At 41.2% G+C, this 24741-nt stretch overlaps 1 protein-coding gene across 1 annotated transcript in view; it reads right to left on the bottom strand.

Moving 5' to 3' along the window:
• The window catches only part of LOC125309889 (alpha-2-macroglobulin-like), a 28851-nt gene extending 10937 nt beyond the window's left edge, over positions 1–17914 (bottom strand). The window contains exons 1-18 of the mRNA XM_048267006.1: positions 17785–17914; positions 16661–16841; positions 15163–15322; positions 14476–14528; positions 14309–14329; positions 14042–14207; positions 13587–13671; positions 13217–13343; positions 12604–12724; positions 12352–12461; positions 10972–11145; positions 6362–6898; positions 4719–4868; positions 4469–4621; positions 4075–4162; positions 3684–3964; positions 3248–3374; positions 2982–3103 (exon numbers count right to left, since the gene is read on the bottom strand). Coding sequence (XP_048122963.1) covers positions 2982–3103; positions 3248–3374; positions 3684–3964; positions 4075–4162; positions 4469–4621; positions 4719–4868; positions 6362–6898; positions 10972–11145; positions 12352–12461; positions 12604–12724; positions 13217–13343; positions 13587–13671; positions 14042–14207; positions 14309–14329; positions 14476–14528; positions 15163–15322; positions 16661–16841; positions 17785–17867 — 2739 coding nt within the window. The 5' untranslated portion in view covers positions 17868–17914. The remainder of the gene's footprint in view (positions 1–2981; positions 3104–3247; positions 3375–3683; positions 3965–4074; positions 4163–4468; positions 4622–4718; positions 4869–6361; positions 6899–10971; positions 11146–12351; positions 12462–12603; positions 12725–13216; positions 13344–13586; positions 13672–14041; positions 14208–14308; positions 14330–14475; positions 14529–15162; positions 15323–16660; positions 16842–17784) is intronic.
• Between the last annotated feature and the right edge of the window lie 6827 nt (positions 17915–24741).

Raw genomic sequence — 24741 nt, 5'->3', positions numbered from 1 at the left:
GAGTCAGGACCTCGGTTTAACGTCTAATCCGAAGGACGGCATCTCTAACAGTACAGTGTCCCCATCACTGCACTGGGGCATTGGGATCGATCTTTTTGGCCAGAGGGAAGAGTGCCACCTACTGACCACCCACCAACACCACTTCCAGCAGCAACCTAGTTTTCCAAGGAGGTCTACCATCCAAGTAGTGTTGTCACGATACCAAAATTATGACTGCGATACGATACCTGCCATAAATATCACGATGCTCGATACTGAAACGATACTACGGCGAAATCCTAAGATATCTTGAAAAGAAAGCACTTATACCTCCTCCAAGTGTATTGGGTCATTTGTGTTGAATTCGGTGCACTTTTGTAGTGTGCAGGTCAATTCTGGGTTCTAAACTTCTAAACTTCCTACATAATTATTATTTTTTATAGTCAGTAAAATAGTAGGCCTACTTTGTGTGATTAAGTCCTTTATTGTTTGTTATAGTTAATTTACATTGTGTTGTGTTTTGGCAATAAAGTAGCTTTAAATAGCCAAACTAGGCTAGATCAAGGTCAGTGTTGAAACTACTGCATGCAAATCACTGAATGCTATGCAGAGGGGGCTAATCTTTAGGCCATCTGATGTACAGTATAGGCTACCCTAGGCCTTCCCGTGTTCATGGGATTTCTTTGACAGTTGCAAAGGGAAAAATGTGAGGAGTCTTCTTTGCGCCCAGTGTACAAGTACGTTCCAACCACTCAGGTCTTCGTCAGATAGGCCTACACCATTATGTTGCAATATATCTGTGTGCATTCCTACATTACGTCCATTTCTTTGATAACATGATTTGCTACCACGTAACAATAAGCCGGTAATATTATTAGGACTCACCAGGCTTTTGTGGTAATATGCTGTGGGCTTTAATTAGCGCATTTCGGGTAGCCTATCCAACATCTGGGCAATAATTATTGAACAAATTGCAGTCTACATGCCATGACAAATATTACCAGTAGTACTGACTGAACATGAAATAGATTGTTTACAAGTTATGGTAATGATATTCTGGCGTGAACATTGCGCTTTCATCACGTTAGCACCCTATGATTAGGCTACAGCTCCCAATTAGGCTATTTGTCCCATATAGTTCCAGATTTCACTTCACCTTTTGTTTTATCCACAAGGTGTGTCTGTTGGCAAAAAACTTTGTTGACATTAGCTGCGCACTCACTCACTCAGAGATGCCTGCTTGACACACCCACTTGCCTAGATGCGTACAAGGAGCAGTGAGAGCAGTAGTTCACACAGACGCAGAACTTTATTATTTTAATAAAGTATCGATTCTAAAAACGTCGGAAATCATATCGTTTTTTTGCGTGAAGGCATCGTGATACCTTTTTAGTATCGATACACCGTGCCGAGGACTAGTGAGTGTCCAGGATGAAACAACTAAGATCCACCAATACATCCAGAAGATGGCCCCATGTGATTGGATACTTTTAGTGAATACTTCAGGCAGCAAACACCTGAAAAAAGGAGTGTGAGGAGGAACCCTGTACGGTATGTACCACCGACAGATAGAGGAGGTAGCTGACATTGAGAAATCCTACCAGTGGCTCCATACAGCTGGACTGACAGACAGCAAAGAGGCACTGATCATGGCAGCGCAAGAGCATGCCCTGAGTACAAGAAAAATAGAGTCTGGGGTCTACCATGCAAGGTAAGATCAAAGGTGCACGCTGTGTAAGGAAGCCCCTGAGAAAGTCCAACACATAACAGCATGATGCAAGATGCTGGCAGGCAAGGCATACATGGAGCGCCATAATCAGATGGCTGGGATAGTATATAGGAACATCTGTGCTAAGTATGGGCTGCAGTCAAAATGGGATACACCTCCAAAGGTGGTCAAGAATGACCAAGCCAAGATACTGTGGGACTTGAAGATATACATTGCTTATATATATATATATATCTTCATGAAAACACTACATTTGAATTCAATCTAATAGCAAAGTATCTTCAAGAAAGCACTACCTTTGAATGAAATCTATAGTATCTCCTTCCCATTTTGAATTTGCACTTTTCTTATCCTGTCCTGCATTGTCTTGTGTATTTTGTCATTGTTCTTCGATGTTACATTAGAAATGAACAAGTTGTTTTATTGCTCAATTTTGTTTTGTTTTGTTTTGAAAGCAATTTAAAATAAACATGGTTATGTCATATTTCGCATTACCTTTTCAATGTCCGCCTACATTCCATGTATGTTGAAGGGTAAGTTTTTGCTACATACTCATAAAAAATGGTTAATTTATCACTTCATTGTGTGGGCCAACGACCTGGGAACATACAGTCCAAATATGGTGAGTTTCTGATCATTACTTTTAAAGATATATGTGACAAAGCAAATAATGTACTTTTTGCAGAATCCGGAATTTTCACAATTTCCAGTTTTGGGAAAGATTCAAATACCATCCAAAAAACTAGTTGTGCAGTAAAATATTTTTATACAACAATCAATTTCATAAACTAGACATATCAAAAATATAAAAAACACGATTGGGTGGAGGTATCTCAAAAACTAGGCCCTGGACTAATAGGGTATACTATTTGTCCATTCTATTGGCTCCATTCTATTTTGAAGACTTGTGCTGGCCACACAAGTCTAATTTAAGGCTCTCACAAATAAATAGTATGGCTATATTGTATATATTATACATTTTCTGAATCATCAGAGTGCCTTGAGTATTGAAGTTGTTGAGTTTTGTGTCCCTGGTGTTCTTTCAAGCCACAGGGATAAAATAAAGCATACAGTTTAGGCGGAAATTGTGAGAAAATGTGGTTATTTCTGGTTTAAAGAAGTCATGTGACATCTGTGTTTGTCAGACAGATTCAGCACTGGGCTTAAATGAAAGCCTAAAAGGCCCCCTTTCCAATGATACCAAGCACCATATTATAACATATTGACAATATCCCTACCATGAGTACAAACAAGATATGCATGGCATGCCTACCTTGACCTTGAGGGAGCGAGTGACTGCGTCTACGCGGCCTCTCTCTGGGACGGTCACCACTTCATTGCCACACAGAGTCCGAGACGGCTTAGCGGCCGCACTCACAGTCACGCTCATCTCTCCTGCAGGCAAGTTTCCCCAGGTCAGCTTCAGCAGTGTCCACTACTACAGTGTCTCTACGCTCTCAGCATTACTCACAGAGTACAGTGGGCCCCAGTGTCTAATAAAGTTACCCACTTTCCTTTAACTCTCTCAGCGTTACTCACCGAGTACAGAGGGCACTAGCGTCCATTTGAAGGTTTTTCTCCCATCTGCACACAGACAGGAGGAGTACTGGCCATCAGAGGAGGGGGTCAGAGTGAAGTCTGATGAAGGGGTTGGAGTCACTGTGACCTACCAGAGAGGGGTTCATATTTAACACACACTCAGAACGACAGAGAGGGGCTGATGTTTAACGGTACACAGCATTTTACAGAGCCATACATGTTTAAACATACAAGTCTAAAACACACACACAGTCAGAGCTACAGGGTAACATTCAATCAGAATACACTGAACTTTGGCCAGAAGAAAGTTCAGTAATCCTAACAAACATAATGTATGCATGACTGTTGCTATACCATGATGCACTTGGGCAGGTAGTTGAAAACTGTTGCAATATCATGATGCACTTGGGCAGGTAGTTGAAAACTGTTGTAATACCATGATGCACTTGGGCAGGTAGTTGAAAACTGTTGCTTTGAGCTCAAAGGTCTCTCCACGGATGATGGAGTAGGGCAGGGAGAGCTCGAGGAAGAAGGGCTGGAACACTGTGAGCTGAACTGGTGGGGCCAGACCGAAGCCCTGGGGGGACAGGCAGAACGCCTCCATCTCCCAGGTGGTGATGGTGTCAGGGACAGTGAGAGGGACTTGTGTTTCTCCAGACCCCCTGTGAAGAGAGGCCATATCCGGTTGAGAATCAAATTCCAAATGTCGATACATACCTAAACAAACACATGTCTTATGAACCTGTTTCCATTCAGGCATAGTGCTACAACTCTCCCTCTTTACAGATACATGATCAACTTAAAGAATGACTGAAATTCAGCCTTACCAAAATGCCGTTCGTATCTGTTTCCCTTAAACAATAAACAGTCGGGATTCTTCACAACCAGGTTAGTTATAGCTTTCAGTCCCAGCCTCTGATGGACACAAATTCAGGTACAGATGTAATAACAATTTTACAGTACAACAGATTGGTGTAATACTGATTTTACAAAATGCAGTGCAATACCATCCCACCATCTAGACCAGGCAACACCATTGTTCCTTTATTGTTCACTTGAGGACATAGTTTAATGGCTTCTTAATTGTCTTATAAAAATGCTACACAGAGTTGGGTATAGAGGCAGCAGGTTGGTTTTTACAATGCATTTCTAATAAAATACAGGCAATATCACAAAGCCATGGAGAGACAATGCCATAGTGACCGTCCATTATTTGACTACCTTGAAAGCTTCAGTGGGCCCTTTCTGTGAGCCACTCCCAGGGTAGTAGGGGCCTGGCATCACGGATCTCCTCGGCCTCACAGGAAGACACTTCTCGGGATCTTCCACATCGTAACTCACTCTTGACTCCAAGTCAGGCAGTAGACCGAAAATCTGCAGCCACATGGTAAAGGTCATGTGAAGGCCACGTGGGATTGCATCAAGTTGCATTGTTTTGTGTCAGGTTTGTTATGATGTTAATGCAATCAACCTTGTCTGTATTTAGGCCCTTCCCTGGCTCCAGGATAGAAATGCTCTGATCCACAGCACTGAGGCCACACAGTGAGCCAGGCTGAGCTGACAGCTGCAGGGAGCTCTCCTCTCCAGGAACCGCTTTAGGGGGGGAGAACTGCACCGACACCTGTGTAGTAGACAGGAGGTTTTACTTTGGGGGGGGGGGAACTGCATCGACACCTGTAATGCCAAACAAACAAGTCAAGAAAGGTTTGCTTTTTGTAAGAATCAGCAACGTAATTTGACTTTTACAGAGAAAAATCTGAAGCCAGACATTAGTGAAGACCACAGTTATTTTAGACAGATACGCTTTCAGATGGAGAGATGACACAGATAGTAGATAGTAGTGAATCAGTTTACAGCACAAGTAGAGCAAAGCAAGTAGATAGAAAAACTAGATGTACCGCAGAGCGGTACAAAATATGACCGCTGCCCAGTCCAGCACATTTTTTCCACAAAAAGAAATCACGCTGAAAGGCCTATATGATTCTAACTGTCTCACTAAATTGCATTATCCACACTCAATTCTCACTGGTATCTGCTAGACAACAAGTACCAAAACATGATTAGTTCATAGATTTCACATGTAAAATTCATTTTATACAACCTCACCTCCATCTTGCCTGTTCATAATTCTGAGAAATTCTTGATTTTTTGTGTTATGTTTATGTGTGTGTGTGTGTGTGTGTGTGTGTGTGTGTGTGTGTGTGCGTGCCTGCGTATGTGCCTGTGCATGAAAGCGTACATATGTCTACTGTGTGAGTATGTGTCATACGTATGATTACTGTGAATGTATGTGTGTGTGTGTGTGTGTATCTGTTTGTGCACATGTGTGCATATGAAATGGGTTAACATGACCCCTGGAGGCAATCATACAGAACAAAATGGTCATCCAAGGCCCTACAGTTCTCAAGATATTCACAGAGAACTGTGTCTGCCCTACCCTCCTTTCGGGGGGTCCAGTCCAGCGGGGAGGCTACAGATCAAAACGAAAAATGACGGTTCCATGCTATCCATGTGGGGGTACATGCCCACCAAGTTTTGTGTACCCCGGTCTTTCAGTGTCCCGGAATCCTTGTTGGTGTATCGCCACTAAATGTACACATAAATTATTTTATTGTAAGGCCCCCCATGAACGAAAGCACACAAAACTTGGCATGCATTCGGAGGGTGTCATAATGATCCTACACTTTTAATTCCGTGCAGTTTTGACCTTGTCAGCCAGAGATATTGTGATCAAAACACCTAATTTTTTGCTTTTTAATTTTTAACTAGGTGGCGCTATACATGAAATAAGTGGTAATGGGATGGGTTGACATGCCCCCTTAAGACCAACATACATAAAAAGGTGGACCTCTTAGGCCCTACGGTTCTCGAGATATTCACAGAAAACTGTCTCCGGCCACCTACAGGCCAGTTGGTGTATAGTAACATAAATTAATTTATTGTGTGGCCCCCCATGAACGGAATTCCACAAAACTTGGCGTGCATACAGAGGGTGTCATAATGATCCTACACTTCCAATTTCGTGCAGTTTTGACTATGTTAGGTCACAGATACGCTGCGCGGCGGTCATTATAAAACCTTACAGTTGTAAAACCTGATGTTACGATGAGGTACCTTGTTTATGAAGCACTTCTCCGTTGAGAAGGTTTTGCTGTCAGCCAGGACCGTCTCACTGGGTAAGACACAGTAGGCCAGGACCTGCACTGAGGGGGCCATCTCAGCACTGACGGACAACTGGAAGGAAACCTCACCCTGAGTTACTGGTGGAGAACCCTTCACTGAAGCTTCAGCAAAACCATGATGAACAATCTGCCCTTTGGATACAACCTGCAACAAACAAAGAAACCTAATGACATCTAACCAAAGAGAGAGTTTAGAAGACTGTTTTGATGCCTGGAATGTAATCTGTGATCCACATACCATATAAATGACATCCACAGAGTCTGCGTTGAAAGTCTCCCCAGTGAAGGTGTACTTAATGGTGATGGGTACGTCTTTGCCACACTGAAGAGCATCATCTATTTTGTTGATGCTGAGAGAGCTGGATGTAGGAGTGTGTGGTGATGCCAGCTTCAGTCTGGACACCGTCTTAGAAACTGAATCGTAGTAAGGGGTGCGGAATGGCACATGGTCTTCCATTAAAGTGGTTGCCTTGAAAACAGTGGCATGATTAGTGATAAGCTTGAAATATTGGTAAAAACAAGTTATGACCAGTCTCAATGAGGTACCTAACAGCAGCAATGGCAGAGGTTTCAGTGACAACCTAACAGTAACAGTGACAGAGGCTTCAATAACTGTCTCTTGTGTTGTCGTTTATCTATCTTGCATGAATACAATTACATTGAGAGCTAGCATTGGGTTACCAGTGTTAAAGCCCTACCCTGGAAATCCAGAGTTCTTGTGAGAACCCTGAGACCCTTAACAGTTTAACATTCTAAATCAATTGTATGCACCATATTGCTATGTAGCATAGTAATGTTATACACCATTTCAAAGCTCTGGCTCTTGGGAATCCAAAAATGACAACTTTTTTCATGTACAATCTGTATAGTGCTTTACATTTTCAGATTAATTTTATTGTGTCTCAATTAAATTTGATCCAAAATGCCCCCCTCCCCCTCCTCCGCTTTTGGTGCTACCCTGACTTCTGGCTGCAGTGTACTGTAGCTGCAGCACCATAAGTAGATGCAACATATTGGGTACTGAAATATTCACAAGAATCCATAGAAATTGAATCTTCATGTTGTATTATCCAATATTAGTTGTACAGATGTATAGTTTATCTTATACACACTCATTGAACCAACAAAGTAAATGCAATAATAGATACTTTTTTGTAATTATTCCATATTTTGTGTAGTCAGTCTATATCAGAACACCTGACATACAATCTAAATAGTCCACAAGAAACCTCAAAGTGTTACCTTTCATTTGAGACCAGGATTATGCTTCTACACAAAGGGGTTCATGTGCAGTAAGCATTTGAGTGTCAGTATGCATTTTGGATAATAAAAAGTCCTATGGGGAGTTTCCATAGGCATTTTACAAAACACATGAGCATACCTTGGCAAATAAATAAAGCACTCATATTTTCATTCTATATTGATCTACTTTTGCACACAGCCTCACAAGACCTGGTGCTAGGGCTCAGTTGTGTTTCTAAGGGATATCAAGTGACCCAGAGGGCTGAAATGTGGTCAGTTCAGAGATGCTTGTAATCCGGCAGAAAGAAAAAACTATATTCTAGCCTCTGTAACTCTGTGTGAGTACATCACACAGTTATGTTGACTGTTTCCTACGAAAACTAGAGGTTCTCAGCTTTCTATAGAGGTCCAACATTTGATGGTAGGCCCCAGAAGAAGTGGGAACAATGGCCTTCTAAATAGGCACAGTGCAATTTCAGGCAAAAACTTGAAATTTGTATTGAGAGTTATGTGGTTTTAAAGGAATTATCCGGAGTAAAATGCACTTTACATCAATTTACGGATGATTGAGAGTACATACGATGAGTTGACATACGTTGAGTTGACATCGACTCCTACGGACTTTCCCCTAAAGATGCCAGCTGCAGCAGCAACATTTCCGGAAAGGTACTGGCTTGATGAAATTCATTCTGGACTCTCTATCCGACCACATAAAGACCTCGGGATACTTCGGTTTGGCTTTAGGGACCCTCTACTCACTACCACGTATGTGTAATGTTGTTTGGAACTGTAGAAGAGGTGTAAAAATAGCGTTTTGTAGCGGCGAAATGACATGCCCTGGTCACTGCCAGGCTAACGAGTTTTAACTAAAAACGGTAAAATCGAACTTTCTCAAAACACATCCGAATGACATGATTTTGATGTCAACTCAACGTATGTACTCCCAATCATCCGTAAATTAATCTTAAGTGCATTTTACTCCGGATAATTCCTTTAAACTTTCTAGATTACCAGGGTTTCCAGGCTACTGCCTTCATTGAGATGTTGAGATGGAGAGGAGCACATGTGGTGCAGACTGCAGAGGTTTACACGTTCATTACATCCCAAGATGTAGCCTATTGACCCTTTCAACAATAAAAACAAAAACAATGCTTGAACATTCTATTTGGGCCCCAATCTACTTCCTCTGCATTAAAGGTCCAGTATGTAGGAAATAATGGAAAATAAACTGTAACCATTCCAAAAATGATCACCATATGTTGTCAGAGAGTAAGAAAACACAATGAATTGAAGTAATGGCTTGTTTGACAACATTACTCTAACCCGTAAAACCCATGAAAAAAAAATGAGTTACGGGGCGGAATCTCTTGGAATTTTCGTTTATGTTTTGAATGATTAATTCTAGAATAGCGTATTAATAATGGGCTAGCGCGTCCTCCTATTTGGGTTGCCAAATTAGCAAAGGCCAACTGTCAACAGCTGTCAGTTGTAGTCATGAACACCTATGAGAGGCAGGCAAATTTCCAAAATTAAAGGAGAATTCCGGTGTGATATTGACCTAAAGTGTGTTGAAACATGATACCAAGTGTGAACGTATGTCTCATAACCCATCTTGGCTTGTCCCCTGCACTCCAAAATCTGGCGCTAGTTAGCCGATGCTACCAACAGCTTTTTCAATGGTGGTGCCTCGGCATCGGGCTAGCCATGCAAATAAATCACTGTTTTACACCATTTTCGAGGCTCAATGTATCTCCACACTTCATTGGTTGACTTCCGAGGGCCCTGACATTTAAAACGAGACATTGAGAACTTTGAAAAAGCACTGGTAGTTTACTTACAAGGCGATTTATACAGACAGTATCTTCCACGAAGTTTAAGCGTTTGCAGCCATCTTGAATTTAGTCACGATAAGTCGAGCGACGAGTAAGAATGAACAGGTATGATAAGGGATCAGATTCCAAAAATAATTCTGTGGAAATGCATGGATTCCAGTTTCTTCCAGTAGCTGTCTGTATAAATCGTCTTGTAAGTAAACTACCAGTGCTTTTTCAAAGTTCTCAATGTCTCGTTTTAAATGTCAGGGTCTCGGTAATCTGCTTGTGATTGGTCATCCATAAAAAAGACAGCATGACGTATGGTGTTTTTCCGCTAGAAGTTGAACATTTCTCAACTTCTGAGCTGCAGAAAAAACCCGGTTGCAGTCGGCGTTTAAAAGAAACAAGCGACTTTTGAAAACACGGTCTACTCCATAGGGTTATAATGTAAAATGGACGCCGGTAGCTGAGAAAAAGACGCTTAGTCTGAACGTACCCTAAGATAACATATAGAATGTTAAAAAGGAAGCCTAGTGGGGCCAACTATGATGCTGATAATGGAACTCTCTTGAAAGGGTCTATTGAAAGAGAACAATAAAGGATGCATCTTGTGAATAAGGTTTTGGTGGTCTACTTGTACAGGAGAGGTTTATGTGAATTGATTGGGTGAGTTCTGCAGTTGTGGTACCAGTAAATGTTTGACATGGGTGGTTTGGACTTGTGAACCATGGACTGATCAATACTGATTGTTCAGCAAGTATTGTGGGCATTGGTTTTTGTTTAGCTGTTCAACAAGAGGTTTTTGGACCTTAGGAATGAGATCCGTCAGGCAGATTCTGTCCTTTGAACTTTACAGAGTGGTAGCAGACTGAGACGTGTGTTTGGAAGAAAGCACAGACGGCACAATAAGCTCACAGACATTAGATGATTTGATACAGCATGCCATATGACACAGATATATTTTTTGGTTACAAAATCTAAATTTTTAGATTGAATTTTTCTCGCTTTTACAAGATCCTGAACTTATTTGTTTCAAATGGAAATACTGGCATATGAGTTAGCTCCGTCATCTTGGATACATTTTTGTATAAAGTTTGAAGCAACATACGCCACGCTGCCTTTAATTCGATCGTTGCATTACTCAGCATTTGCATAAAATAGACGTCTTGTCTATTTTGGCCCCTGGCAGCATAATGGTCACTGTTTCTTGTAGCTGATATGACTAGGGTGATAGAACATGCTACATGCTACAAAATAGTGGTGTGATGGCCAAATTGGATACAGTATGTCTTCTTCCAAACAGCCATCACCTGTACTGTATAAAAACCTTATCACCCTCAACATAGCCCACTCAAGTTAAGTTTGCGTGTAGTGTTAGGTTTACTCATAGTAAACTTGGGGACTTGAATGGGTTATGTTGACTCTGCTAATCTCTTTATGCTGAACGTATTTGTTGGCGCTACAAGGGCGCTACAAGACAACTTACGATGAGCTCAATGTCTCCGGGGAAAGGAGTCGTGTTGAAAGAGAAGTGGGCCAGTCCATCAGCGTCTGTGGTCAGGTTCTGGAGCAGGCTGGACTCATAGCTGGGGGCTTGGCGCATCATCAGGTGGATAGTCTTATGGGCGATTCCTGTTCCATTGTAATGTGTTGCTCTGACCTTTTCAGAGAGTATAAGCACACAGTGTAATAGAGAATGGACCAGAACTTCACCTTTTGTTTTAATTTTGTGGCCCAAGCGTGTGTTTACAGTTAGATGTAATGTGTGGAGGTTCTCTAGTTGTTCTAGATCTGGGGTTTAATTTGGTTGTGAGTTCAATCCTAGGGGCCACAACCATTGTGCCCCTGAGCACAAGACTTAATTCTGAGTTGCTCCAAGGGGAATATCCCTGTGGTTAATTCACTGTACTCTCTGGATAAGAGAATCAGGTACATTACAAATAATGTAAATCAGTGGTCCCCAAACTTTTTCTTCCGAGGGCCAGCTTACTATGCCTGGCTGTAAGAGAGGGCCAGAGACTCGGAGTATATCAGTAACCATAAATAGCTTAGTGCTGTGAACAACAGCAGTCTACCTTAGTTGAATATTCCATTACATTTAATCTATAGGCTTTTGCAATTTAATACCATTGTTAGCTGTGTTTATATTTTATTATATTATAATTATTTATATTGCCATATTGCCATTACATTATAGTGTAAAATGTAACTCAAAGTAAATAATACTAATAAAAAGACTTTTGCATTCCCAAAAGTATATTTCATTAAAAATGTGTAAACTCTGAACTCTGAAAATGTAAAGTTCTCAAACTATGAGAATTTTATGAAGTGCTGAAGTGGTCTGAAATGACCACCATTCAACATTTGAACAAATAAAAATAATTATCCCAGAAAGTCCCAGAAAAATGACTTGAATATAAGTTAGTTAGTTATTAACAATTCATTGATACACTTTTAGAATACTTTGAGCACTGATGCAGTCAGCATAGGCCTCATTACATTGTATGCAGATAGGCCTACATTTCATTCCATTTTTGATGGCAAACGCGAAACAGCGGCAAAACAACCACCAGTGGACAAAAAGAGTATTACATGTGTACTGTTAAGACTCTCCATAGAGAATGAATGGGGGAAATTGCGGAGGTTATAGTTTGACGATGTCGTACTCCCGTGCGGGCTGGTTGCTATATGCCACAGACATGTTTTGGGGGGCCACCCAAAATGAGGTGGCGGGCCGTATTCGGCCCGTGGGCCGTAGTTTGGGGACCACTGGTGTAAATGGATGAGCTTGTATTTAAACTGTGATGTGATTGGTGGTTCTTGTGAACTTATATCATGATGTGATGTGATTGGCGGCTGGACTCACCTTGCCCTTCATAACTGCTTTCTCCTCAATAAGAGTGGGTAGTTCTTCAAATGTGACTTTCCCAATGGAGAAGTTTACCGTTATAGAATTCTCTGTTGACCTACTGATGCCTAAAGAATACAGGAAAACGTCACACCCTGCAGTTATCTAACATCTAAGATCTGGGACTCACCTGGTAAAATAAAGGATAAATAAAAAACAAAACTATCAGATGAGCACAGAGATGTCTCTAGTCCACCAATAGTGACTCACCTGTCCCTTCCTCAGCCACGGTGACGTTGAAAGTAAGGGTGTCCCTCAGTTTCGTTGCAGAGGGACCTTGAGTGAGTTCAGACACACGAACAATGAAAGAGGCACAGCCAGAGGCCTTCATCTGCAAAGATCAGACACACACACACACACACACACACACACACACACCTCTGAACTGACCGTCACACACTCAAGCTCTCAGGGGTGTGTTAGGTTTTTTTCCTGATGCAGAGTGAGTGAGAGATGACCGGAGGCTGTTTGAATAATGTGTTAAACATTTTTTATGCAGTCTAGTTTTTTGTTACTGTATTGTTCTACACCTAATTATGCAGGACCTTTGGGTATTCTGCCCACATGTGCCCACATGTCTCTGATGTGGGCACAAACGTTAAAATCAAAGGACTAAAATAAAGATCCTTTAAAAGTTCTTATTTTGGGTCTCTTTTCACAGTTAATTTAAAGAGTAGATGCAGACTGATTTGTCTTTTACTATCAATTACGTGTGGCTACTCATTCTTTTCTGATATCATCCTACTGTAACTGGCACCTTTGGGTGTGCATTTCATCATTCATTTTGTTTCTCTCTCTCCCCAGGTGTGATGACCATCCTTACCTCAGCTGAGTGTGTGAGACAGATGCCTTCTACAAGCTCGTCACGGTCATTATATATGTAGTCCATACTAGCGTTTCGACACAGTGACATGGAGGCCATCCCTGGGACAGGCTGGCCAAAGGTGTACCTGAGAACAACAGCAGTGTAGGCTATATCACAGGCCACAGACACAGCAAAGACACATTAAAACACCTGAATATCCTTAAAGAGCTACAAAACATGTTAGTCGATGCTAGCCGTGATAAAACTTCTGGTTAACCCTAGAGGGGAAATTTGTCAGTGGACGTTATTCTATATTGATCATCAACAGAATAATTCCATTACAGTGTTGTGTCATGATGAACAAAAAGTGACACATTAACTAACTTACTTTGCACACACTTCCAATGTCATTTCTTCTGCCCCAACGCTTACTTGTTCTGGGACTTTAGTCGTTACGTCAAACTTGGGTAAAACTGACCACAGTAAAGAGACCAGACGGACTCGCAATTAGACATGGTGAACATCACAAACCACAAATCATACATTACTGAACATCACACACCAAAATTCACAGACATTACTGAACATCACACACCAAAAATCACAGATATTACTGAACATCATCCAGCACCACAATGTACACAAAAGGCCAGAATCTGACATTTATGTATTTCACATAACAAATGTCACTACTGTATGTTCATAACCCCATGCCATTCACATCCAAACAAAACTTAAATTTCTTGTTTCTTCCATACCTCCATACCATTCTTCTCTTCTTGAAGAATGGTATGGAGGTATGGAAGAAACAAGAAATTTGTTTCTTCTTCTCGCCAAACATACCATATTTTTGCACCTGGAACCTGTGGGATCGTATGCGGCCGTGTGTATGTGTTGACAGCGTGTAGTGACCCTGGGCTGCCTCAGGGTTTAGGGCGTGAGACAGCTGCACTATCTTACGCTCTGACGTCACATTCAGCCACTGGCCAATGGTGTTGCCATGGCTGTCCTGTTAAATGTCAGAAATATGTTTACTGCCAGGACCACTAATGACCAATTATTTATTATGATGTATTTCCTTGAAAAACTATGATCCGACTGTTGACTTACTGTCAGTGACATGGTATGGTACTGTAAAAGAGAGACAGTAAGTTAATCTACAAGTTCACTTTCGAGTGGGACCAAAAAAGAAAAACTCTCTGTGTGCAGCACTCTTTTAGAAATGACCTTAAATGACCCCATGATTCAACAGTTGTTCAAAATCTTGAAATACTCACCTCCTGATCTAGCGGTATGAATTTAGTGTCCATGGTGACCACTCTGAAATGCACTGTGGGAAAGTTAAATGGGGAAATGTCTGAATCTAGAAAATGTTTAGATCATGTTATAAAGATCTTTATAACCAGTTGCACGGGAAAATGTTACTAACGTGTTGTATCGTGTTTGTTGTGGACATAAGATACAACTTACTTACTTACTTACTTACAACAAGTCTTGCTGATCCTAGCACTTACCAGCTGCCTTGAACTGACACGTAACTATTAAAAACAGCACTCATTGATGCGCTTATTCTTACTGTACTCTACCATTTTTTAAATTGTTGAGAATTGCTTTAAAACTTAAACTGTTTACCATGTTGTTAGTCGCTTTGGCTAAAAATGCGTCAGCCAAATGTAATGTAATGTAATGTAATGTAAGATCATGCCCTACTTAACATAGTTCTAAGTATATTTGTTGTGCTTTTTGTGGACAGGACCGTGAAGAGTGACAGGAAGTTAGTGGGAGAAAGATGTGGTGGGATCGGCAAATAACTGCAGGTCGGATTCGAACTTGGGTCACCGTAGGCACTTGGACAAATACATGATATGGGCACAGTACTGTTGTGCCACAGTGTCCCACTTGAATAGAGAAGTTTTAGATAAATTCTTGAGCTCTATGTGAGGCAGTGTGCTGTATGGACATACCTGTTTGGCCTGGGGTGTATATGGGTTTATCTGTCTGGATGAAGGTTACAGGAGCAGGTTTTGGCCTAAACTTCACCCGACTTTCTGAGGTCCAGTAAGATGTTTGACCTTTGACCTCTACTGTGATTTTCTGTACAGATCCTTCTTTCACCAAAGGGGCCTGTAAAGTGTACACCAGGGCTAGAGTCAGAAATAGAGGCAATCATGCATCTGTAGTACATATTATGTACACAAAGGGGTATTGATTACGGTTTTTCCAATTTAAATTTCACTTATATAGCGCCAAAACATTACGCATGTCTCATGGCGCTTTAGAGTGTTAAGCAATCAGAGAAGGCCCATGAGGAACTAGCCTGGCTAACGTCAGACCTCATCTCATTGAGATGGGGTCTGGGAACTAGACATTCATTTTCTCGTATTTGAAACGTGGTTTATGAATGGCCAGAGCCGTTTATTGGGTGCTACGAATGTCTATCAAATGCGTCTGTACGAAGCTCATAACGGCTTCGGTGTGTCGTCATCGTCTTGCTGCCCTCCCTCCGTTCTGTGATTGGTCCCCTAACTGAGGCGAAAATTTGCTCCATGGCATCCAGGCTGCCTAGCAGCGTGAATAAAATCGCTCGCGTAAGGCAGCATGGGAAAACCCAGGCTAATGAGTAACAGGGGCGAGGAAAAACTCCCTAGAATTGGAGATACATACAGGAAGAAACCTCAAGCAGATCCACGACTCAAGGGCCTGACCCATCTGCCTAGGGTCAGTTACAGAACAGTAAGGTCTGTATACATGATAAATGAATAAGTTAGGTGTAGACTAGAGAATAGAACATGGTGTTTAAAGCCACCTGAGGTATATGTTATAGAGGTGGGATGCTTTGTTTGTTTGTTGCTTAGTTGCTTTGGTGCAAATCTTTCTATTTCATTCTTGGCTGTCAGGTCACATGTGTTAACATGCTAGACAGACTGTGACAACTAGTTATGGCAGCTATGTTCAACACTTTTACATGTAATGATTCAAGTAATGTAGGACTATTCAGCATGAAACCAGTATAATGCATTTTGATCAACGTGACAGTAGCAATCGGAAATGTGAAAAACAGCAGACATTTTTACACAATCAAGTGCAGGAATGTACTAAACATTTGCTGTTTGTACAAATAAATTAAAATAGTGTTTAAGATGTGCACAAGTGAGAAGATTCTATGGTGTATGAACAAGCAGTCTTGAGAATTTCAATTCTGAACAGAGAAATGCACAAAACTGACTGAGAAAAACTGTAATTAATTACTTAATTAGTGCTAGTGGGTGGAAGAGAGTTTTCTCCACGCTGTAGAGATGGCTTGTCTGCTGTAAATGGAAATGTCTGCTGTCTAATAAGTCAGCATCTACACAAACCCTTTGGAAGAGTCTAGTGAGGTGTGGACTGTCCCTAATTCTGGGTGTAACTGCAAGCTTTAAAATTGTTCAGTCCTCTGTCAGTCAAGATCATCATCATACTGACCTGGAACTGGAAGCAGCGGTGAAAGTCCTTGTCTGATGTTTCCTGGTGCAGCATCTTCTTCTCATCTCCATTGGTCAGATATATGGACATGAGCAGAGTCTCGTTTGGACTCAAGAGGCTGGCACAGAGTTTGGCTTCGGACTCTGACCATATCTGGGCAGGAAAGGTCACCAGGAAAGACCTAAGGAGAACATACAATTGATGGAGTGTACAGTAACTCTTTCCCATTGCATTATTAAACCTCAGTGGTTTAAAACTCAATTAGCATATATTAGCAGTTAGCATTATTGCTTGCGTATAGTTCTGAGTATGTATAGCAACGCTGAAGATCTTCATTCGTGTCAAATGCAATGAAATGCCTGAAATGCAGAAATACTAGATGTACCGCAGAGCGGTACAAAATATGACCGCCGCCCAGTCCAGCACATGTTTTCCACAAAAATAAGTCACGCTGAAAGGCATATATGATTCTAACTGAACTGCATTATGCACACTCAATTCTCACTGGTATCTGCTAGACAACAAGTACCAAAACATGATTAGTTCATAGATTTCACATGTAATATACATTTTATACAACCCCACCCCCATCTTGCCTGTTCATAATTCTGAGAAATTCTTGAATTTAGTGCATGTGTGCGTGTACATGTTTATGTGTGTGTGGGTGGGTGTGTGTGCGTGCATGTGTGTGTTTGCCTGTTTATGTGCCTGTGTGTGTGCAAGTGCATGCATGCGCGTATATGTCTACTGTGTGAGTATGCGTCGGATTACTGTGAATGTATGTGTGTGCGTGTGTATCTGTTTATGCACATGTGTGCATATGGAATGGGTTTACATGACCCCTGGAGGCAAACATGCGCAAAAAATTGGTCATCCTAGGCCCTACGGTTCTCAAGATATTCACAGAAAACTGTGTCTGCCCTACCCTCCTTTCGGGGGTCCAGTCCAGCGGGGGGGCTACAGATAAAAACGAAAAGCGATGGTTCCATGCTATCCATGTGGGGTTACATGCCCACCAAGTTTTGTGTACCCCGGTCTTACAGTGTCCCGGGAATTTGGACAAACTTCGCTGCGCGGCGGTCATAATTAAGGGGAGTGAGCTGTGTGGAGAGGGCTGTACTCACGGATGTGGTGTTGCTGTGGAGGAGCAGAGAGTGTAGAGGCAGCTCAGCAGCCCTCCAGCAATCAGGATCCTGGTGAGGGCCATTCTAATGAGCCTGTTTGCAGGGGAGAGTCTCACACAGCAGTGCTGTTCCTCTGCACTGAACAGCCTTATATTTCAACTGCCTGATGGAATCAACACCCCCTTTCACAAACACACACGGCCCAATGATTAACCTGCCGTTACACCACTAGCATATTTTTTGGTGAGTCATCGTGCCAATATGACCTATAGTCTTTTACTGGAAAAGTATCAATAAATGAAGAGTTCAGATGCAAAACCCTCTAAATCCGTCTGACCACTTTTCTTTTAAATGAGCATTTAAATTCAGGTTCCTATAGGTTTTTACCTATAAATCGATATTTCAGACCAGGAAGAGAGTGGTAGTTAAATTATTTGATTAGCGTAGACTATGTGTGGAGAGCATCCCCTCACCATCTTTATCTCATTTTTGACATAGGTGGCATTTAGAGGCTTTTGCATCTGAACCCTTCAAATACAGTTGTGCTCATAAGTTTACATAACCTGTGCATACACATGCTAAAGCTGAAAAATCGTCTTTTGGAAATTAATCTTAATGCCTTAATTAACAAAATGCGGAAAAATCCAACCTTTAAGGACACCAATTTTCTTTGTGAACTAATAGTGTATCATGAATACAGGGAGTTAATTGTATATCAGGGGTTCTTATGTAGAATGACTACACAAAATATGGAATAATTACACTTTGTTGGTTGTGTGTATAAGATGGATTTACATCTGCACAACCTATATTGGATAAAACAACATGAATATTATATTTATACTGTATGAATTCTTGTGGATATTTTATGATGCATCTACTTATTGCTAAGGGTATTCACTGCAGCTATAAGTATGGAAGCACCAAAGGCGGAGGAGGGGGAGGAGACCAATTTTGATTAAATTTAATTGTGACATAGTAACATTAATTTGACAATGTAAAGCACTATACAGATTGCACATGAATTCCCATGTACAATCTGTATGGGTATGGATTACTATGCTACATAGCAATGTGGTGCATACAATACCCTCCATATTATTGGCCCCTCTGCTAAAACTGACTCTGCTAAAAAATAATCTGTTGTAAAATATAATTTATTTCAATCTCACAATGAAAACAATGAGGAAATATCAAACCTCGAAGGGAAGCAAATTTATTTTAAGAAAAAGAAAAATCTCATAAATAAATAAATAGTTTTTAACAAAAACATGTCTCTTTAGTCTCTTAAAATTATTGGCACCCCTGCTTGTAACATCTTCTTAAGCCTCCCTTTGCCAATAAAACAGCTTGTAATATTCTCCTATGACACCCCATAAAGTTGGAGAATACAAAGCAAGGGAAAAGATTTTTCTAGGGGTGCCAGTGATTTATTTCTTTATGAGATTTTCCTTTATCTCAGAATAAATGTCCTTCCCTTCAAGGGTGGATTTATTTCTCATTGTTTTCATTGTGAGAGTACAATAAATTGCTAAAAGATTATTTAAGTCGACTTTACCAAAGGTGCCAATAATTCTGGAGGGTACTGTACAATTGATTTAGAATGGGGGTAGGTGTACTGTGGAAGGCACACTGTCCCATAACAGGTTTAAACCAACAGTCTCTTGTCCAATATACAGTAGTATTTCCACATGAGCGACAGAAGGAAACAGAAACAGAGCGTCCGACAAAAGCTTTGCTGAAAAGTTGTTTTTTGGCTGTATTTACTCTGGGCCTCTGAGGAGAGTGCCCTTTTCACCGTTTACAGAAACAAACAGAGAGAGGAATGCTTTGGTGATATGTGGAGCAGGCAGGAGCGTAAGGGAGAGGGGGCTGAGGAACAGACACTCTGGTGGCTACTTTATGTCGTGCATATGTCTGGTGCCACACACACAGAGACATGTTAATCTCACACACCAGTACTGATTAGACTCAACCAAACCTACAGGAGACATGGAGCTCAATTTCTTTTACCTAAACAAAGGTCTCTGTCACTCTCTCCATGACAGATACTTTGTCCATTTGAACCTCTTATGATGCAATACCTGTTAGTAACCTACCTATTTGACAGCAGTCATCACATTTCTCCTCAGCTCCTCCCTATTGCTTGTTTATATTGCAAGTTTATATTGTATTTCTTGATGTTGATCTCATTGATGCCTCAGTTATTGCTCATTCCCACCCAGTCATTCTGCTGCTTAAGTGGGCTTTACCCAATCAGATTGAGCTCGCTGATTAGTTTATGTGTCATGTAACCCAGAGGCCTCTCATGCACTTTAGAATGTGCAGGGGACCTCTCAGAGATTGAATTTAGGAAGAATGTTGTGTCTTGCTAAAGGTGTCAATAATGTAACTGTATGAGAATGCTGTGCCTAGCTGATGTGTACAACAGCAAAGCAGTTATTGGATTTACAACCTCTACAGAGAGTGGGACGCACCAGCAACCCCTAGCCCTATAGGTCAGTAATGACCTGCTGGCTATAATGTTGTGTATAAACTTAAGGTTCTACATAAACTGCCTTTCAGTTTGAGCCACTCATACTCAGTGGTCGTATTACGACAGGTCAGCAACAGAGCTCTTACAGTGTCCTTAGAGTCCCTTATTTGACAGTTAGACATTAGCACAGATTGGGGTCAGATTACACTATTTCAGCCTGATTTTGTTGTAGCCAATACATTTTTAGAGTTGTACCTGATTATGAAAAGGTCGGGAATAACATCGAAGAAGGAGTGCGTCTTACAATTGACACTCCACGTCGAGTGTTTTATTGTCTGTGACGTGCCATGACTCCAGGATGAAAAGTCTAGCATGTCAAAATTATGTTCTGGTAGGCTTCCGGCAGGTTTAAGTGACAAACAATTAACAAACACTGGACAAACAGAAAACAATCTCGTCAGAGACGCATCTCATACTGAATAAACCCCAGGCATTAAATAACAGCGCTCCTCAGACGAACGACGTCTAGCTCTACCACCGGTCCGATCTGTTGTTCCTCGTTGGTGGAACACACTGCCAATTCCTACAAGGGCAGGGACATCCCTCTCCATTTTCAAAAAACTCCTGAAGACCCAGCTCTCTAGAGAACATCTCATAGCACCACTTACAACAAGTCTTGCTGATCCTAGCACTCACCAGTCGTCTTGAACTAACACGTAACTGTTAAAAACAGCACTCACTGATGCACTTATTCTTACTGTACTCCATTTTTAAATTGTCCTAAAATTGTAGAATTGCTTTAAAACTTAAACTGTTTACCATGTTGTTAGTCGCTTTGGCTAAAAATGTGTCAGACAAATGTAATGTAATGTAATGTAACACTGGTACCCCCCACACACACACACACACATGTATACTAAGAATGGGATATCATTCTTTTTACAAATTGAGGGTTTTCAGAACGTGACCTTCTGGGCGGTAACCCAGATGAGCGACCATATTGGAGGCACTCAGTGTAAACAACTGAGTACAATGGAGTATTGTATGCTTTGAATACTTTAAGTGAATGTAGCCATGTCTAAACAACAGAAAAGCTTATCAAAACACATCCAAGAAGCAAAGGCATATAGGGGAAGGACTTGGACCACAACAAAAGGCAGGATATTTTCAGAAATTACGGTTTATTTGCCGTGCAGATCCCTACGAGTTGGCTCCTAAAGGAAGAATCGACGGGTTGTCATGGATCCAAGAAGAGGGAGCCAACTCGTAGGGTTAGAGGACACAGAGTTGGGGTTTACACTCAACCTGGCAGTTAGCTGCTGTAGGTCAAGCAGGGGCAGCTTTGAAGCTTGAAAAGACACGATCATAATTCTAAAAAAATATAAATAATAATAATAAATATAGCTGCAAGCAGCAATGTGGGGGCCAAGCAGTTGAGCAGGAGTTGTCATGGCAACCCAATGTTGCTACATTATACACACACCCAATTAACCCCCCATCCCACACACACACATATACACAGATAAACCTCCTCTCCCACACACCCCAATAGCCCCCCACACATATGCATACCTCAAATATCACCAAAAGTATTGATGGTCCTCAGGTTGTAGTCCGCGAGTCCACATACCAAGTTTGGTGTCGATCACGAGAAAGTGTTGATAATTATAAGCCCATAGTGTTCAAAGGTCACTAAATATATTGGCGTCTTGGGATGTGTCCTGAGTCCATGTACCAAGTTTGGTGTCGATACGAGAAAGTGTTGCAAATTATAGCACCCCTAGTGGTCAAAGGTCGCAAAATTGATTGTGCATCCTCAGGATGTGGTCACAAGTCCATGAACTAAGTTTGGTTTTGATACGTCAAAGCATTGCTGAGATATGACCTAATCTTGTGTTACTCTAAGCGCTTCGCCCTAGTGGTTGAAGGTCACCAAATGTATTTTGTGTTCTCGATAAGGTCCCAAGTCCATATACTAAGTTTGGTTTCAATACGTGAAAGCATTGCTGAAATATAAGCCCCCTTTCTGTGATAATAGCGCCACATAGTGGTCAAAGGTCATCAAATTTATTGAGCTTATTCCTAATTGGGTCCTGAGACCATGTACTGAGTTTGGTGTTGATCTGCGAAAGCTTTGCTGAGATATCACTTCACTTCCTGTTTTCGCGGCTTAGCCACCAAACTTGATTGGTTACCACGGAGGCCGGGTTATCAATATGGCTCAAAAGGCAATGCTTTTCTGAGTCATGGTCTGAAGATCATCTGTGCCAAGTTTCATGAAAATCGGATGAACTTTGTGACCTGTGAAAACTTTTAAGTTACATTGATTAAATCCAATATGGCGGCCAGATCAATTATGTTAATGTCACAAAATCACATCTGTCATCCTTAGGGCCTCCGACAGACACCACTAGTAAATTAACATTAACATTAACAGACACCAATAGCAAGTTTTAATTTCAAACACATTACCCATTACAGGCCAAAATGTAATTTTGCTAATTATAGCGCCACCTATAGGTCAAAAGTCATCAAATTTATTGAGCCTCCTCCTTATTGGGTCCTGAGCCCATGTACTGAGTTTGGTTTTGATACGTTAAAGCTTTACTTAAATATTTCTTCACTTCCTGTTTGGCGGCTTCGCCGCCAAACTTGATTGGTCATGACAGGCGACAGGTTTTGAATATGGCTCCAAAAGCAATGCGTTTGTGAGTCATGGTCACACGATCATCTCGCGACAAGTTTAGGTCAAAATCGGACAAACTTTATGACCTTTGATTCCTTTTAAGTGTTTTTGATTAAATCCAATATGGCGGAAGATCCAACGTGGCGGAAATTGACGTCATGGGGTGCGTTGAGTTCGGCCTCATCCAAGGATTCCAAGTATACCTCAATTTGTATGGTTGAAACTTTAAGCGCATAGATGTAATGCAAAATCTGGGGGCATTGGGGGCGCTAGAGCACTTGACATGAAACTTAGTTAAATTAATCATATGACTACCGAATCAATGTGCCAAATTTCCCAACTTTTTACTGTATGGTTCAATTGCAAATGAGCGTTTCGTTATAATAATAATAAGAACACATAGAATCACTATGGGTTGCCTCGCAGCTTCGCTGCTTGGCCCCCAAATATAGCCGCAAGCGGCAATGGCGGGCCCAAGCACCTCCGGTCTGCAACCCGTGACATTTCAGAATCCAACAAAGCACCGACGTGGTGCGTTTGTGAAATGTACATATTTGATGCGTGTGCTCTTTGTTTTTGCATTTTATTTTCTGGCACATTTACTTGCTTGGCCAGGTGGGGGCGCAATGCAAGGCAGGCCCATTGAGTCTCATTATAATCATATATATTAATATGAGAAATTTCAGACCATTCATTTTGAGCAAAGAACATTTCTGATACACTTTTTGGTTGGCCAGATGGTGGCGCTATGTTAGGCATGGAAATTACACATGTGAATATCATCAAAATAATGATATTTAATTTAAATTTTGTAAATAAATTCTAAAAACTATTCTGACTATGGCCAGCTGATGGCGCTATGCCACACTGGCATATTGGGTGTTTGGATGTCATATACACCTAATCTGATAAATCTGATGCATCTGATTGTAATATCCAACAGACTTGGAAAAAACACATTCCTTCTCTTGCCAATTGGTGGGGCTATACAAGGCATGTTAAAAAGACAAATGAATATCATCATGATATCTAATTTTGTGTAAAATTTCAGATCAATCAGTCAAAGCATTGAACATTTTTGGCACATTTCCTGATTGGCCAGATGGTGGCGCTATGCTACGCATGTGAATTCCACATATGAATGTCATCACAATCATGATATCCAATATTTTGTAAAGTTTCAGATCAATCCATCAAAGCATAGAATATTTTTGGCACATTCAATTCAATTTTATTTTTATAGCGCATTTAACATGCACAAAGTGCAACACAAAGCGCTCCACAAACAAGACACATAACAAAAAGACAAAAGATGCCGGGCGGAGCGCAGGGGCGTCACTAGACCTTATTCACTGGGGCACGTGCCTTAGTAAAAGTCTCCAGTGCCCCAGTAAACTTCTAGCGCTGCTCTCGCTGGAAACGGCATTCATGAGCGCATCTCCGTTTTAATCATGTCTCGAGCCTGTCACTTACCAGCCAAAAACACAAGAATTAAGAATAACAAAAACAAGGATTAAAGAAAGGGGCCATAATAGCCAATCAGGAAATAGCACCTCTGTAGCTGGCTAAGATTGAACGCAACAACCAATGAAAAATCGTTCACATGATTCTTCCCAGTGTTTTCGTTTGTACTGCACACACATACACTGTGGAATCTGGGCTGGAGCTCGGTACATCACTTTGAGCATAGAGTAAGTCGTCCCCTGTTTAATGTTACAACAAATTTACAACTTGTTTGACAGAAAAAATGACAAGTTGATCGCTGTTAGAGAGTGTTACCCACATAACTAGCATC

Source organism: Alosa alosa, chromosome 16, assembly GCF_017589495.1.
Source record: "Alosa alosa isolate M-15738 ecotype Scorff River chromosome 16, AALO_Geno_1.1, whole genome shotgun sequence".
Classification (NCBI taxonomy): Eukaryota; Metazoa; Chordata; class Actinopteri; order Clupeiformes; family Clupeidae; genus Alosa; species Alosa alosa.
The sequence above is the reverse complement of the archived record's forward strand: the minus strand, read 5'-3'. Positions and strand labels throughout refer to the sequence as shown.